Genomic DNA, 12848 nt, shown 5'->3' on the forward strand with positions numbered 1-12848 from the left:
TTTGTTTACCCAGGATCCCCTATGTAGGAGCATTCAGAATTGAAACTGAGAGCTGTGTAAAGGGGAAAATATCAGAGGCGTTTTTCATTCACACTGTCTGGAGACCTAGATCGTGGCCTTTGGCAGCATTTCCAAATTTGTCCAGTATTTATTCTTTCCTGTAACTCAGTGGTATTATGGAAACCTGGAGGTTTTTGTTTTGTTTTGTTTTGTTTTGTTTTTCAAGGTAGGGTCTCACTTTAGCCCAGGCTGACCTGGAATTCACTATGGAGCCCCAGGGTGGCCTTGAACTCATGGCGATTCTCCTACCTCTGCCTCCTGAGTGTTGGGATTAAAGGCATGCGCCACCACGCCTGGCTTGAAACCTGGAGTTTTTAAAAGTTAATGATACTAGGTATCTTAAAACCAAAAGACAGGCATGTGAAATTGTATAGTTGTGAGGCAAAGGGATGGACAAAGAGCCCAGAAATATAGCTAAATACTCTCAAATTTGTAATAAGAAATCTCAAGATGCACAGCATGAAATCTTCCATATAAGCTCATCACATTACTATTCCAAACTATGTGTGATTTGTCACATGAAACAGCCTCTAATTTGATTTCAACCTTTCATGGGTCTTACGTACCTTTTTAAAATTTTTTTTCTTTTAGTTGTCATATAGAGATTTAGGTATCACTCATTCTGGCATTTTCAAATATTAGATTGCTTTTCATGAAAAGATTGATCCATCTGTTTATGCAGGTTCCTTCCTGGCCTTTGACCACGGTATCATTTTTACTACCTCCAACATTACCTTAGCTGTGGAATTTCCATAGATTTACAAGGTCTGAATCCCTTAATCACTGAGGGCCTTAACTTTTTAACTCATGATTTGGGGATAACTATGTATACTATTTTAAATCTTCCAGAGTGGTTGTGTCAAATAACGTGTACAAAAACATATTAGAAAACATGGTGCTTACAGCCAGGCGTGGTGGCGCATGCCCCAGCACTCTGGAGGCAGAGGTAGGAATATGGCCATGAGTTCAAGGCCACCCTGTGACTATGCAGTGAATTCCAGGTCAGCTTGGGCTAGAATGAGACCCTATCTCAAAAAAAAAAAAAAAATGGTGCTTACAAATATAAGATGAAGCTATTATTTCATAAATCTTTAAAAGTTACAGTGTATTGGTTCTCAATTCATCTCATTTAACTGTAATTTTTTTTTTGATGAACAGTGTATTAGGAGGTTTAAGTAGTGATCAATCATTCTGTTTACACAACCAAGTACATTCAATAATGAGGGAGAAGAGTAAGAATACTGATGTACCAGGCACCTAGCTGAGCATTTGTTCGTATAAAGGTAATCAACATGCAATGAGATAGCTACCATTATGTCTCCCATTTTTACAGATGAGATAATTAAAACTCAGATGACTTAAGTTATATGTCCCAAGTTACAGGCTGACAGGTAGAGCAGTGATTTGAAGCTACCTAGTTAAAACAGTAGAATCTGGAAGCTTCATCATTATTGTGAACTGCCAGCACTTTGTACAGAGTCCCCAGATTCCCTTCAGGTCCATCCAGGAATATCCATTACAACTGAGTCCTAAAAAATTACTCAATCTAAACTGAGCACTTATAATGCTGTTGTCGTATAAGCTACGGCAGGTTTGGAAGTTTAGGGAGCTAAGATGGAACAGTGGGGCCTTTCCCAGTATCTATATCCCATCACCATTCCTCATAAACTGTCTGATTGTATGCCTTCCTAAGGAGAATCTTCTAGTGGTTTCCTGTGGATTTCAGATTCTGTCCAAAGCCCTGCTTCGTCTTCCCCTGTCTCCTTTCTAACATTCTCTGTTCTTCTGTCCCTCACGCTTTCAGCCCCTCTTATTGCTCACCCATAACAACTAGACTGCCACCTTGTCTTTCAGCCTCTCTCCTTCAAATCTAAGCTTGTATTGGAAGGCTGGGTTAGCCTGCGCGCCTGGCTCTCTTGGCATCTTGGTGAGAGCCTGCATTGCGATGATTTGGGTTCTTTTCTCTCCAGCTAGACCCACAATGGTGTCTTTTTAACTGCTACATTTCCCCATATCTTCGATATTTTGTGCCAGGACCATGTGAAAATTTAAGTATACAATAGGTGTTTGTAAATGTTGGGTGAGTACATCAATATTTATAAATGGTGTGACTTGAGACCCAGGCATTGCCCCTCTGCCCTCCAAGAACTGCTGGTTTCAAGGCTGGCTATTTTTGTTTTCACTCCCCGTCTTGTGAGACTTTATCTTTGGGGAACTTTGCATCCAAACCTGTTAGAAAGCAGATACTGTGTAGCTTGTTACCAAGATCAGACTAAGCCAGGGAACTCCTTTGGGAATCTGGATGAAAATGCCCCCAGTGGATCCCTGCTCCACCCATCTCATTAGCACCTGCAGCCACTCTCCCAGGGTGACCCGAGTAAGGGAAGGGCACCTCTGCGTCTCCAGGGTCCTGAAGAATCGCTGCCTCCATGAACAGGATGGTGACTGGCAGGTCTCCTTCCTTCAGCCTTTTCAAGCCTTCTTCAAATGCCCCAGGCCAGTCCTTGAAGGGGTTTTCGGTATGGAAATAATATCCCTATGACACAGGGCAGGGTTGTTACAAAACACACCGGGTTCACTCCCCATTCTTGCATCTAGTAAGAGCTCTGTAAATTTTAGTTTAATTCACTTCTATTTGTCACATGTACACATGTGTATTTTGTGTGTATGCACATTTGTGCATTGTGCGTATGTGTACACGTGCAGATGCAGATGTGCGTGGAGACCAGAGACCACCTTTGGGTGCTTTCCTCAGTCACTCACCACCTTAAGTTTTTTGCCTTCTTTTTATAAAAAGTTTTTTTTTTTTTTTAAATTTTTATTTGAGACATAGAGAGAGGGAGAAAAAGAGAGAGAGAAAGAGAGGGAAGAGGGAGAGAATGGGCACGTCAGGGCCTCTAGCCATTGCAAACAAACTCCAGATGCATGTGCCACCTGGTGCATCTGGCTTATGTGGGTCCTGGAGTGTCAAATCTGGGTCCTTAGGCTTCACAGCCAAGTGACTTAACTGCTAAGCCATCTCTCCAGGCCTCCACCTGAGTTTGTGAGACAGGGTCTCTCACTGAATCCAGAGCTCACCCCTTCACCTAGACAGTCTGATGCGTTGTTTTTTTTTAAAATGTGTTCTGGAGAACTGGGCCCAGGTCCCTGTGATTGTGCAGCAAGCACTTAGTGACTGAGCACTCTCCCAACCCCTAATTTACTTATTTTGATTATTAATTTTAAATTAAAATTCAGTTTAAATGACTGCTTTCTCTTATTATGGAAGTTGGATATTTATATTGTATACATCTTAGATAATACTGAATAATGTAGAAAAGGAACAAAAAGTTACCCAGAATGTCACAACCTAAATATGACTAGTGCTTAAGTTTTAGAGTTTGTTTTGCTTCTGATATTTCTTTTATTATTTTGCTCTCATGAGTTCTCCCTAAAGTTTAACATTACTGACCTTTTAGCCATATCTTTGCTGAATGCTGCTGTCTGCCCCTCTCAAATGCTAACACCATGTGGCATATATCTGTTTAGGTGCTAGGGTTCTTTGAACAACTATAAACCATTTTAAGATTCAAATATTTTTGCTTCCAGTTTGAGTAAATTTTTGCCTCACTGGGAGCCATATTGTACCCATTGAAGAATACCATGTTTTGAAAATATAGAATTGTAATTACAAAAATAATGTAAAATGTGCAAGCAGTCACTCACTATCTTCTATGCACATTGGACTTAAACATAAGAGGGCTGGAGATATGGCTACAGTGGCCTGCAAAGCCTGATGGCTCAGGTTCGATTCCCCAGTACACACGTAAAGCCAGACGCACAAAGATGGTGCGTGCATCCGGAGCTCATTTGCAGCGACAAAGAGCCTAGTCCACCTACACTCTCTCCCCACTCCTCTCTCTATCCGTTTTCAAATAAATAAATAAAATATTTAAAAAAGAATGCTAACATGTGGTCTTTTAGCTTTAGACCGGCTTAGTTTTTTTTTTTTTTTATTTACCGTTGGCACCAAAATTATTCATATGGATATGCCGAATTTATTTGCCAACTGCTACTGGTGAACATTTTGGTAATTAATTTTTTTTTTTTTTCCAGCTGGTGTGGTGGCTCACTTCTGGAATACCAGCACTCTGAAAGCGAAGGCGGGAAAATCATCATGAGTTTGAAACCAGCCTGGGCTATAGATTAAGACAACAACTAAAAAGCAGTTTACAAGTAAGGCTATAGTGAAAACTCCATGTCCTAATATTTGCTTACATTCGCTTATTACCTCAGGCTAGACATCTAGAGGGTGGTATTAGGTAAAGGCTATGTATTGTTTTTAGGCCCTTGTACTTGTAGTTCATTTGTTTTTGAGTTCAAATTGAACCAAGAGTGCTATTTGTTGAAAGCATACTAGAACAGGTTATCATAAAATCCTTTAAATTTGATCCACAAGTAATGATGATGTTATAAGGTTTAAAAATAAATTAGATGGGGCTGGAGAGATAGCTCAGCTGTTTAAAGGCCCTTGCTTGTAAAGCTTGATGACCTGGGTTGAATTCGCCAGTACCTATGTAAAGGCAGATGCACAAAGTAGTGCATGCATCCGAAGCTCATTTGCAGGGGCAAGAGGCCCTGGCATGCCCATTCTCATTTTTTTTTTCTCTCTCTCTAAAATGAATAAATACACACACAAATAAATGAAAGTAGATTGGATGGAAGTTTTCATCTACCACAGGTGCCTAGAAAGACAAAACCCCTTGAAAAGCCACAGGGTATGGGCAACATACGTGGCAGTCTATGGAAATGGGGTCTCCAGAGTGAGGGGCACAGGGTCCCAGCCAGCTTCGTGAATGATAGCCAAATGTCTGAGGAGCTGCATAATAGTGCCTAGTTTTGATGAAGAGACACTTATTTTTATTTTATTTATGTATTTATTTTTACTTATTTGAGAGTGACAGAGAGAGAGAGAGAGAGAGAGAGAGAGAGAGAGAGAGAGAGAGAGAGAAAATGGGTGTGCCAGGGCTTCCAGCCACTGCAAACGAACTCCAGACACATGTGCCCCCTTGTGCATCTGGCTAACGTGGGTCCTGGGGAATGGAGCCTCGAACTGGGATCCTTAGGCTTCACAGGCAAGAGCTTAACCACTAAGCCATCTCTCCAGCCCAAAAGACTTATTTTAAATAATTGGTATTATGAGATCACCTGGTCTCCCAAGCAATAGAGGCGATTGGGAGGAGAGAGGCAGCATTTTAATGATGATGTAGGTTGTAAGTTCCTGAGACTCAGAGACTACATACACATCATGTCCCCACAGTACCTTGTACAGAGTAGGTATTAAATAAGCATTTTTGGTATTGAATGCAATAGCATGAAAATTATCCATGACTGGATATTATCAGGATTTACTCCATATCCCAAACTGTGATATAAGCTTTTATTGATAAACATATGTGTAAACATGACTTTTTTCCCCTGTACAAGAAGTATCCACATTTATTTGTGTCTTTTATAATTTTTTTCTTTTCAAAATAGGGTCTTGCTCTAGCCCAGATTGACCTGGAATTCAGTATGTACTCTCAGGGTGGCCTCGAACTCATGGCGATCCTCCTACTTCTGCCTCCCGAATGAATGCTGGGATTAAAGGTGTGTGTCACAACGCCCGGCTATACAATTTGTACTAATTCCACAGTGTTCCCCCTGCACTGAGTATTTTTAAAGGCCGAACTCTTAGAGTAATTGGGACTTTGCGGGCCATTTGGCTGGTGGTTCACTGCTCTTGCATGTTATCTGGGGCTCCTATCGGGAGAAATTTGATAATTTCCTGTGGCCTTGACCTAGCTGTGTGACAAGCATCTTTCACATTGAGAGTCTTTGCTGGTGGGATAATGACCCCTGTGAAATGTAGCTTTCAACCCCACTTCACTCCCTTGCCTTTCATATCACGCCTGTGATTGTCACATCAACAGAAAGAAGTGATTGGCTGATGAGGCCATTAGCATCCTTCTTGTCTGGCCCACTCTAAGCGTGTTTCCATGACTGGGTCTGGAGAGATGGCTTGTTGGGTTATGTGCTTGCAGTGTAAGGGTGAGGGCCTGGGTTTGAATCCCTTGTAAAAGCCAGTCACATACTTACAGGCTCAGTGCTGGGGAGGTAGAGACAGAAGGATCCTTGGGGCTTACTGGCTAGCTAGTTTAGCTGAACTGGTGAGCCCCAGGTTTAGTGAGAGACTCTGTCTCAAAAATATGGTGGAGAGGGCTGGAGAGATGGCTTAGCGGTTAAGCGCTTGCCTGTGACGCCTAAGGACCCCGGTTCGAGGCTCAGTTCTCCAGGTCCCACGTTAGCCAGATGCACAAGGGGGCGCACGCGTCTGGAGTTCGTTTGCAGAGGCTGGAAGCCCTGGCGCGCCCATTCTCTCTCTCTCCCTCTACCTGTCTTTCTCTCTGTGTCTATCGCTCTCAAATTAATAAATAAAAAATTAAAAAAAATAAAATATGGTGGAGAGTGTCTGAGGAAGACACTTGGCATTGACCTCTGGTCTCCATACACAGGTATACAAAGATGCAGGTGCATCTGCATGTGCTGCATACATATGCTCTTACACACAAACATGCACACACACATGCACACTATACATACACACACACCCAAACTTCTCCTCCCACCAAAAAAGAAAAGAAGTTCCGTAACTGGCCACCAGTCAGCACCTGAGTTCTTGGTGGCTGTCAAACTGAACATCAATAGAAGCAAGGGCATATCAGTCCAGGTTAGCTGCCCTCACCCTGCAGGGAATTAGCTTGTTTCCATTCAGCACCTTCTTCTGGGGCAGAATGACATTGCATTTTCTTTAATTCTTAGGTTTTTGACCAAGTAGACACTGACTCATTTATAACATATGATCTGGCAAATTTGAAGAAACTGGCCAGTGTGCGTAAGAGCAGAATTTCAGAACGGGGCTTCCTACCTTCTCACTAGCCGAGATCGTGACTTGGTTTTGGGCTTCTTGGTTCTCAGATATCCAGTTCCTTCGGGCCATTTCTTCCCATTCTGCTTGCATTTTATCCCAAAACTCCGTATCTGACTAAAAGATGGGACAACCAGAGAGAGGTGATTACAGAAGATGCTGTACTTGCTTGGCTTATCGTCAGACATAGGTACAGTCTTCTACATGGGTCAAAATGAACGCTGAGGATGAAGGGTGTTTAAGCTGGCTGTTCCCAGCAGTAAGCTGGACATCTTCTAGAAGGTGGCACACAGTGGTCAGATGAGGAAATATATTGGCTGTGACTTTCTGGTTTTTTAAAATATATTTTGTTTTTATTTATTTATTTATTTTACAGAGAAAGAGGGAAAGAGAGGGAGAATGGGCGCGCCAGAGCCTCCAGCCACTGCAAATGCACGCCAGACGTGTGCGCCCCCTTGTGTATCTGGCTAATGTGGGTCCTGGGGAATCAAGCCAGGGTCCTTTGGCTTTGCAGCCAAACACCCTAGCTACTAAGCCATCCCCCCAGCCCGACATTCTGTTTTTATTAAGACAGGATCTCATGTAGCTCAGGCTGGTTTCAAATTCACTAGGTAGCCAAAGATGATCTTCTTGCCTCCGCGTACCTAGTGCTTAGATGACAGGTGTGTACCAACACATCCAGTGTATTCACTGCTGGAGATCGAACCTGGCACCTTGTGCATGCTAAGCAAGTGCTCTACCAGCCAAGCTACATCTCCAGCCTTGAGCTATGAGTTGCTTCAGTGGAAAAATAACTACCAGCAAGCAGTTTCTATACCAAAAAAAAAAAAAAAAAAACAAAAAAAAACAACCAACCAAACAAACATCAGTACAGTTGCTCTCCAACTCATGATGGAGTTATGACCAGGTACAGACACTATAGCTTCGCACTGGAGTACAAGGAGTTCGTATACCAGAGTACATGATCTACTCTTGTGGGCCCACTGGGGACTGTAATTCACTGTTGGTAGCCCACATTGTGCGTATTGCTAGCCCAGGAACAGGTTCAAAATTCAAAGTTTGATTTATACTGAATGCACACCGTTCTTGTACCATTGTACAGTTAAAAAATCATTAAGTTGAGCTCTCATAAGTTGGAAACCTCTGTGCTTATAAATAGTTTCTACCATGATACCCAATATATATATTTAAATATATTTTTTATTTATTTATTTATTTATTTGAGAGCGACAGACACAGAGAGAAAGACAGATAGAGGAGAGAGAGAATGGGCGCGCCAGGGCCTCCAGCCTCTGCAAACGAACTCCAGACGCGTGCGCCCCCTTGTGCATCTGGCTAACGTGGGACCTGGGGAACCGAGCCTCGAACTGGGGTCCTTAGGCGTCACAGGCAAGCGCTTAACCGCTAAGCCATCTCTCCAGCCCCCAATATATATTTTTAAAAGGGAGATCTCTACCCAAGTAGCTTCTAAAATACAAGCAATTTGGGCTGGAGAGATGGCTTAGCGGTTAAGCGCTTGCCTGTGAAGCCTGAGGACCTTTCTCTTTGCAAGCATGCTAGGAGGGGACTGAGCCCAGAGTTTATGGCCCCAAGGACAGGACTCAAAGATTTTCAATCCCATGCTGCGTCTAAGCCAAGGCTTGTCACTGTGGCAAGCTTAGCCTCCTGGTGCTAAAGAAGGAAGAATCTTGGCATTGGGTAGGACCCTGACTGCAGTGTTTTCAAGGCATATTCTGGGGTAAGATAACTCTTTGAAAAATATTTGTGTCATTTTCCTTTTAAGTTTTCCACTGATTCACTATAAGGAAAACCAGGCAATTTCATCCTCCTTGAATTCAAAGGGTGTGTGGCTTCCTAGGCAGAGATAGAACTTTCACAATTGCCCCTACTTGGGTTCTACTTTATTTATTTTAGAGAGAGAGAGAGAGAGAGAGAGAGAGAGAGAGAGAGAGAGAGAGAGAGAATTGGTGTACCAGGGCCTTAGCCACTGAAATCAAACTCCAGATACTTGTGCCACCTAGAGGGCATGTGCGACCTTGTGCTTGCCTCATCTTTGTGTGTCTGGATTACGTGGGATCTGGAGAGTTGAACATGTGTCCTCAGGCTTTGCAGGCAAGTGCCTTAACTGCTAAGCTATCTCTCCAGCCTGGCTTCTACTTTATTAATCTTGAAGAGATTACTATAGGCAGTTTAGCTGGAAGAGGAGGAAGACTATTTCTTAAAGGATGTAGGATCCAGAGGGGAATTTCTCAGTGATGGAAACAGATTGATTCTGCTTTGCAGGAGACCAGTGCTCAACATTTAGGCAGTTTCATAGAATAGTGGCCTGACCATAGAGAGTTTGACTGAAGATGAGATGGGGCGAGGCTGGCTGGAGCTCTGGTCCCCACATGGCAGGGAAATAGGGGAGAGTTGAATTTCCAGGAACCACTCTGGGCTTGAAGGCTACAAGCCATCACTGTGATAGGCCCTTATTTCCTGGCACAACACAAGCCTGTCTTATTCTCTATTCCAGGCTCAGTTACTAGTCATATATTGGAAATGACTATTTTCTTAAAACAAAACAAAACAAAATAAGTACCAGGTAGGGGTATTCCTTGAATCCCCGAGTCTGGAACAGAGAGCTACACTCTTATGCAAATCTCAATCCAGTTCTAGAACTCAAGTCCTGTGACTTGTTGAAATGCTATCAGTTGGACTTAAGGTTAACCCTTATCCTTTTTTGTTAAGATTCATATTTATTTATTTATTAGAGACAGAGTGGGAGAGAGCGAGAATGGGCACACCAGGGCCTCTAGCCACTGCAAACAAACTCCAGACACATGTGCCACCATGTGCAGCTGGCTTATGTGGGATCTGGAGAATCGAATGTGGGTCCTTAGGCTTTTCAGGCATGCACCTTAACCAATAAGCCATCTCTCCAGCCCAAATTTTATCCTTTTAACCCTCCTGGTGGTGACTATTGTGAAGTCTACTCTTCTTCAAAGTTTCCTGAATGATAATCACAACAGTATTTCCTTTGGACCCAGGTGTTTAGGAAATAAGGATCAGCCTAATGTGATGACCCCTCAGCTACTGAATAGGTAGGAGGTATTAACCACCTTCATACAAAGTCTGAAGTTCATTACCACTCTATAGAGGCCTCCTCCCTGAAGACTTAGGGCATTAGACAGGTTGATAATCTGCCTGAGAGTCTGGAAGCATAGGGAATGACTGATAGCTATACAGGCTAAAGCAAGAGATAAAAGGTAAAGGTTCTTTTGAATGACTCTTTCTATCAGAATACGAATTGTACAAACAGAAAAATCAACAATAGTTTCTGAATAAAGAGGTGATACATGATGTTTTTCTCATTTTTCAGACTTGTGCTTCTGAATTTTCTATGATGGGTATTCTCTGCTTGTATAATTAAACAATAAAGTTAAAAATGGCACCAAAGGTAGATAATAAATTATCTTTCCTTCTTTTAAGTACTAGGAAACCTGAATATAATCTGATACTTAGGAATTTGGAAAGTTCCAGGAGTGTTATCTTCTTTAATAGCTTTAAAAAATGATTTATTTTTATTTATTTATTGGAGATAGAGGGAGAGATAGAGATAGAGAGAGAAAGAATGGGCACACCAGGGCCTCTAGCCACTGCAAACGAACTCCAGACATATATACCACCATGTGTATCTGGCTTACATGGGACCAGGAAAATCGAACCTGGGTCCTTAGGCTTCGCAGGCATGTGCCTTAGCCGCTAAGCCATCTCACCAGCTCTCTTTGATAGCCTTTTAAAGGCACAGCTTCACCTTGTCGGCAGTAGAAATGAAGCATCCACCAAGAGCTTTTTGTTATGTCCTGCTGACTTTCATGACACTCACTGGGCCATGTGAGAATGACCTCACGTACTTAGTGAGACAGACACAGTCCCCTCCGGTGACTCCTTGGGACTACAACCATATTACAGTCTTCTGAGTGAAAAAGTGAGGGCTTTCTGGGTGTGCATCTGAGTCACAAAAAGGTACGCCATCTTTCCTATGTCTCAGACTGGAGTAGGACATGCATAATTCAGCCGCTGTGGAAAACAGAACCTCAGGTAGGTTGAGCTGCTGGGCTCATATTTAATGAAATCCAGTAAGATTTAGTGTTTCCACTTAAAATAAGTCACCACTGAGTAATTAAGCTGCACAACAGCTTTCACTTAATTACAGAAGAATACGCTCGGCATCATTAATTTCCATCCAGTCTCAGAACCCAGCCTCTGTTCACACAGGTACAATTAACCCAGTCCCCATCCATTTCTAATGAATTTTAGAGACACCTGGAACATACTTGAGTTCTAAGCATTTTTTTGACTTTGCCTGAGGGGATTTTATTGATTGATGACATTTTAAGGCTGTTTTTTTTTTGGGGGGGGGTTGGGCAGACTGGTTTTCATAGTCAACTTCATAGTCAAGTTCATCTGCTCACATCAGAAATGAGTTATCGTTTGAGTTCTGCTTCCATTTTTGAGAATGAGCGTCTGCTGGAGTATCTTGTGGATGGAGAAGAGATGGCTGGGGTGACAAGAGGTGGTCAAGCTGGCTTATTGGGATAGAATTTGTGAGATGAAATGTAAAACTGCGTGAAAATGGGTTGGGCTCCTTCCTCCTCAGAAGGAAAGCTCCCTTTCTCTCTCTCACTCTCTCTCTCTCTGTTTCTTTTCGAGGTAGGGTTTCATTGCAGCTCAGGTTGACCTAGAATTCACTATGGAGTCTCAGGGTGGCCTCGAACTCACGGCGATCCTCCTACCTCCTGCCTCCCGAGTGCTGGGATTAAAGGTGTGCGCCACCATGCCCAGGGAAGGAAACGTGAAGGATTATGTCTCAGGTAGGACAGACTGAAATCCAGACTGTGGCCCTGGGCATATGATCTTAGGCATCCCAGTTCACATCTTTAGCTGACTTCTCTAATCTATAAAATGGAATAAATAAATATACTACAAAGGATCAGGAGCTAGGGTGATGGCGTAGTCAGTAGAGTGATTGCCTTGCAAATATGAAGACCTGAGTTTGAGCCCCAGTAAAACTTCTGGGCATGGCGGCACACCTATGGCCCCAGCACTGTAGAGGCAGAGGTAAGAGGATCTCAGGCCATTGCCTAGCTTGACTGGTGACCTACAAATCAATGACAGACCTGACTTATGAAAGGAGCGGATGGTGCTCCCAAGGATGACACTATAGTTGTTCTCTAGTCTCCACATGCATGATCACATGTGTGTACACGTGCACACACACACACTCACACACACACACACACACACTCACTTACTTAAAGGTTAGAGGGATTGCAAGGACTGAATAAAATAATGGATGTGAGGAGCTAAGGAACAGCAATGAATGCCATTTTATTACTTGGAAATGGGAAAGAGTATTTCTGGGCTCGTTTGTAAACTGTCTTCATGGTAGGGTGCAGAAGTGCTGGAAACAACAGAACGTATCAGGGCCAGCATTCAGCCCAGGCTTCCCAGCTCTCTCTTGGACAGGTGTACTTCTCTGTTCAGACAAACCTGATCATCTCCACAGGAGTCAGCAGGTACCAGGGCACAGCACCCATAGCTCTTGCCCAGTGATGCACAGCAGAAAAGTGGAGAGATGAAAAATTGGAAATAATGGGAGGGGGAGAAGGACACCAGAGGCAAGAAACAGTGCAATACCAGGCTTGATAAGGATGAGAGAGCCATTTCTAGGGGAGAACCTAAGGCAGTTTCCCATTCCTTACTTTCTCTCCTGGTAAGGGGCAAAGAGAAATGGAGTATTGAAGAATAAAGACAGGCTGGAGAGATGGCTTAGCAGTTAAGGTGCTTGCCTGTGAAG

At 43.0% G+C, this 12848-nt stretch overlaps 1 protein-coding gene across 5 annotated transcripts in view; it reads right to left on the reverse strand.

Annotated features, from left to right (window-relative positions):
- Pex5l (peroxisomal biogenesis factor 5 like) overlaps positions 1-12848 on the reverse strand; it is a 221767-nt gene that overhangs the window by 21391 nt on the left and 187528 nt on the right. For all 5 annotated transcript variants that reach the window (XM_045161561.1, XM_045161560.1, XM_045161558.1 and 2 more), the window contains 2 exons: positions 7007-7123; positions 2453-2596 (listed from right to left, as the gene is read on the reverse strand). In XM_045161561.1, coding sequence (XP_045017496.1) covers positions 2453-2596; positions 7007-7123 — 261 coding nt within the window. The remainder of the gene's footprint in view (positions 1-2452; positions 2597-7006; positions 7124-12848) is intronic.

This window comes from Jaculus jaculus, chromosome 11 (genome assembly GCF_020740685.1).
Source record: "Jaculus jaculus isolate mJacJac1 chromosome 11, mJacJac1.mat.Y.cur, whole genome shotgun sequence".
In the NCBI taxonomy this organism is placed as follows: domain Eukaryota; kingdom Metazoa; phylum Chordata; class Mammalia; order Rodentia; family Dipodidae; genus Jaculus; species Jaculus jaculus.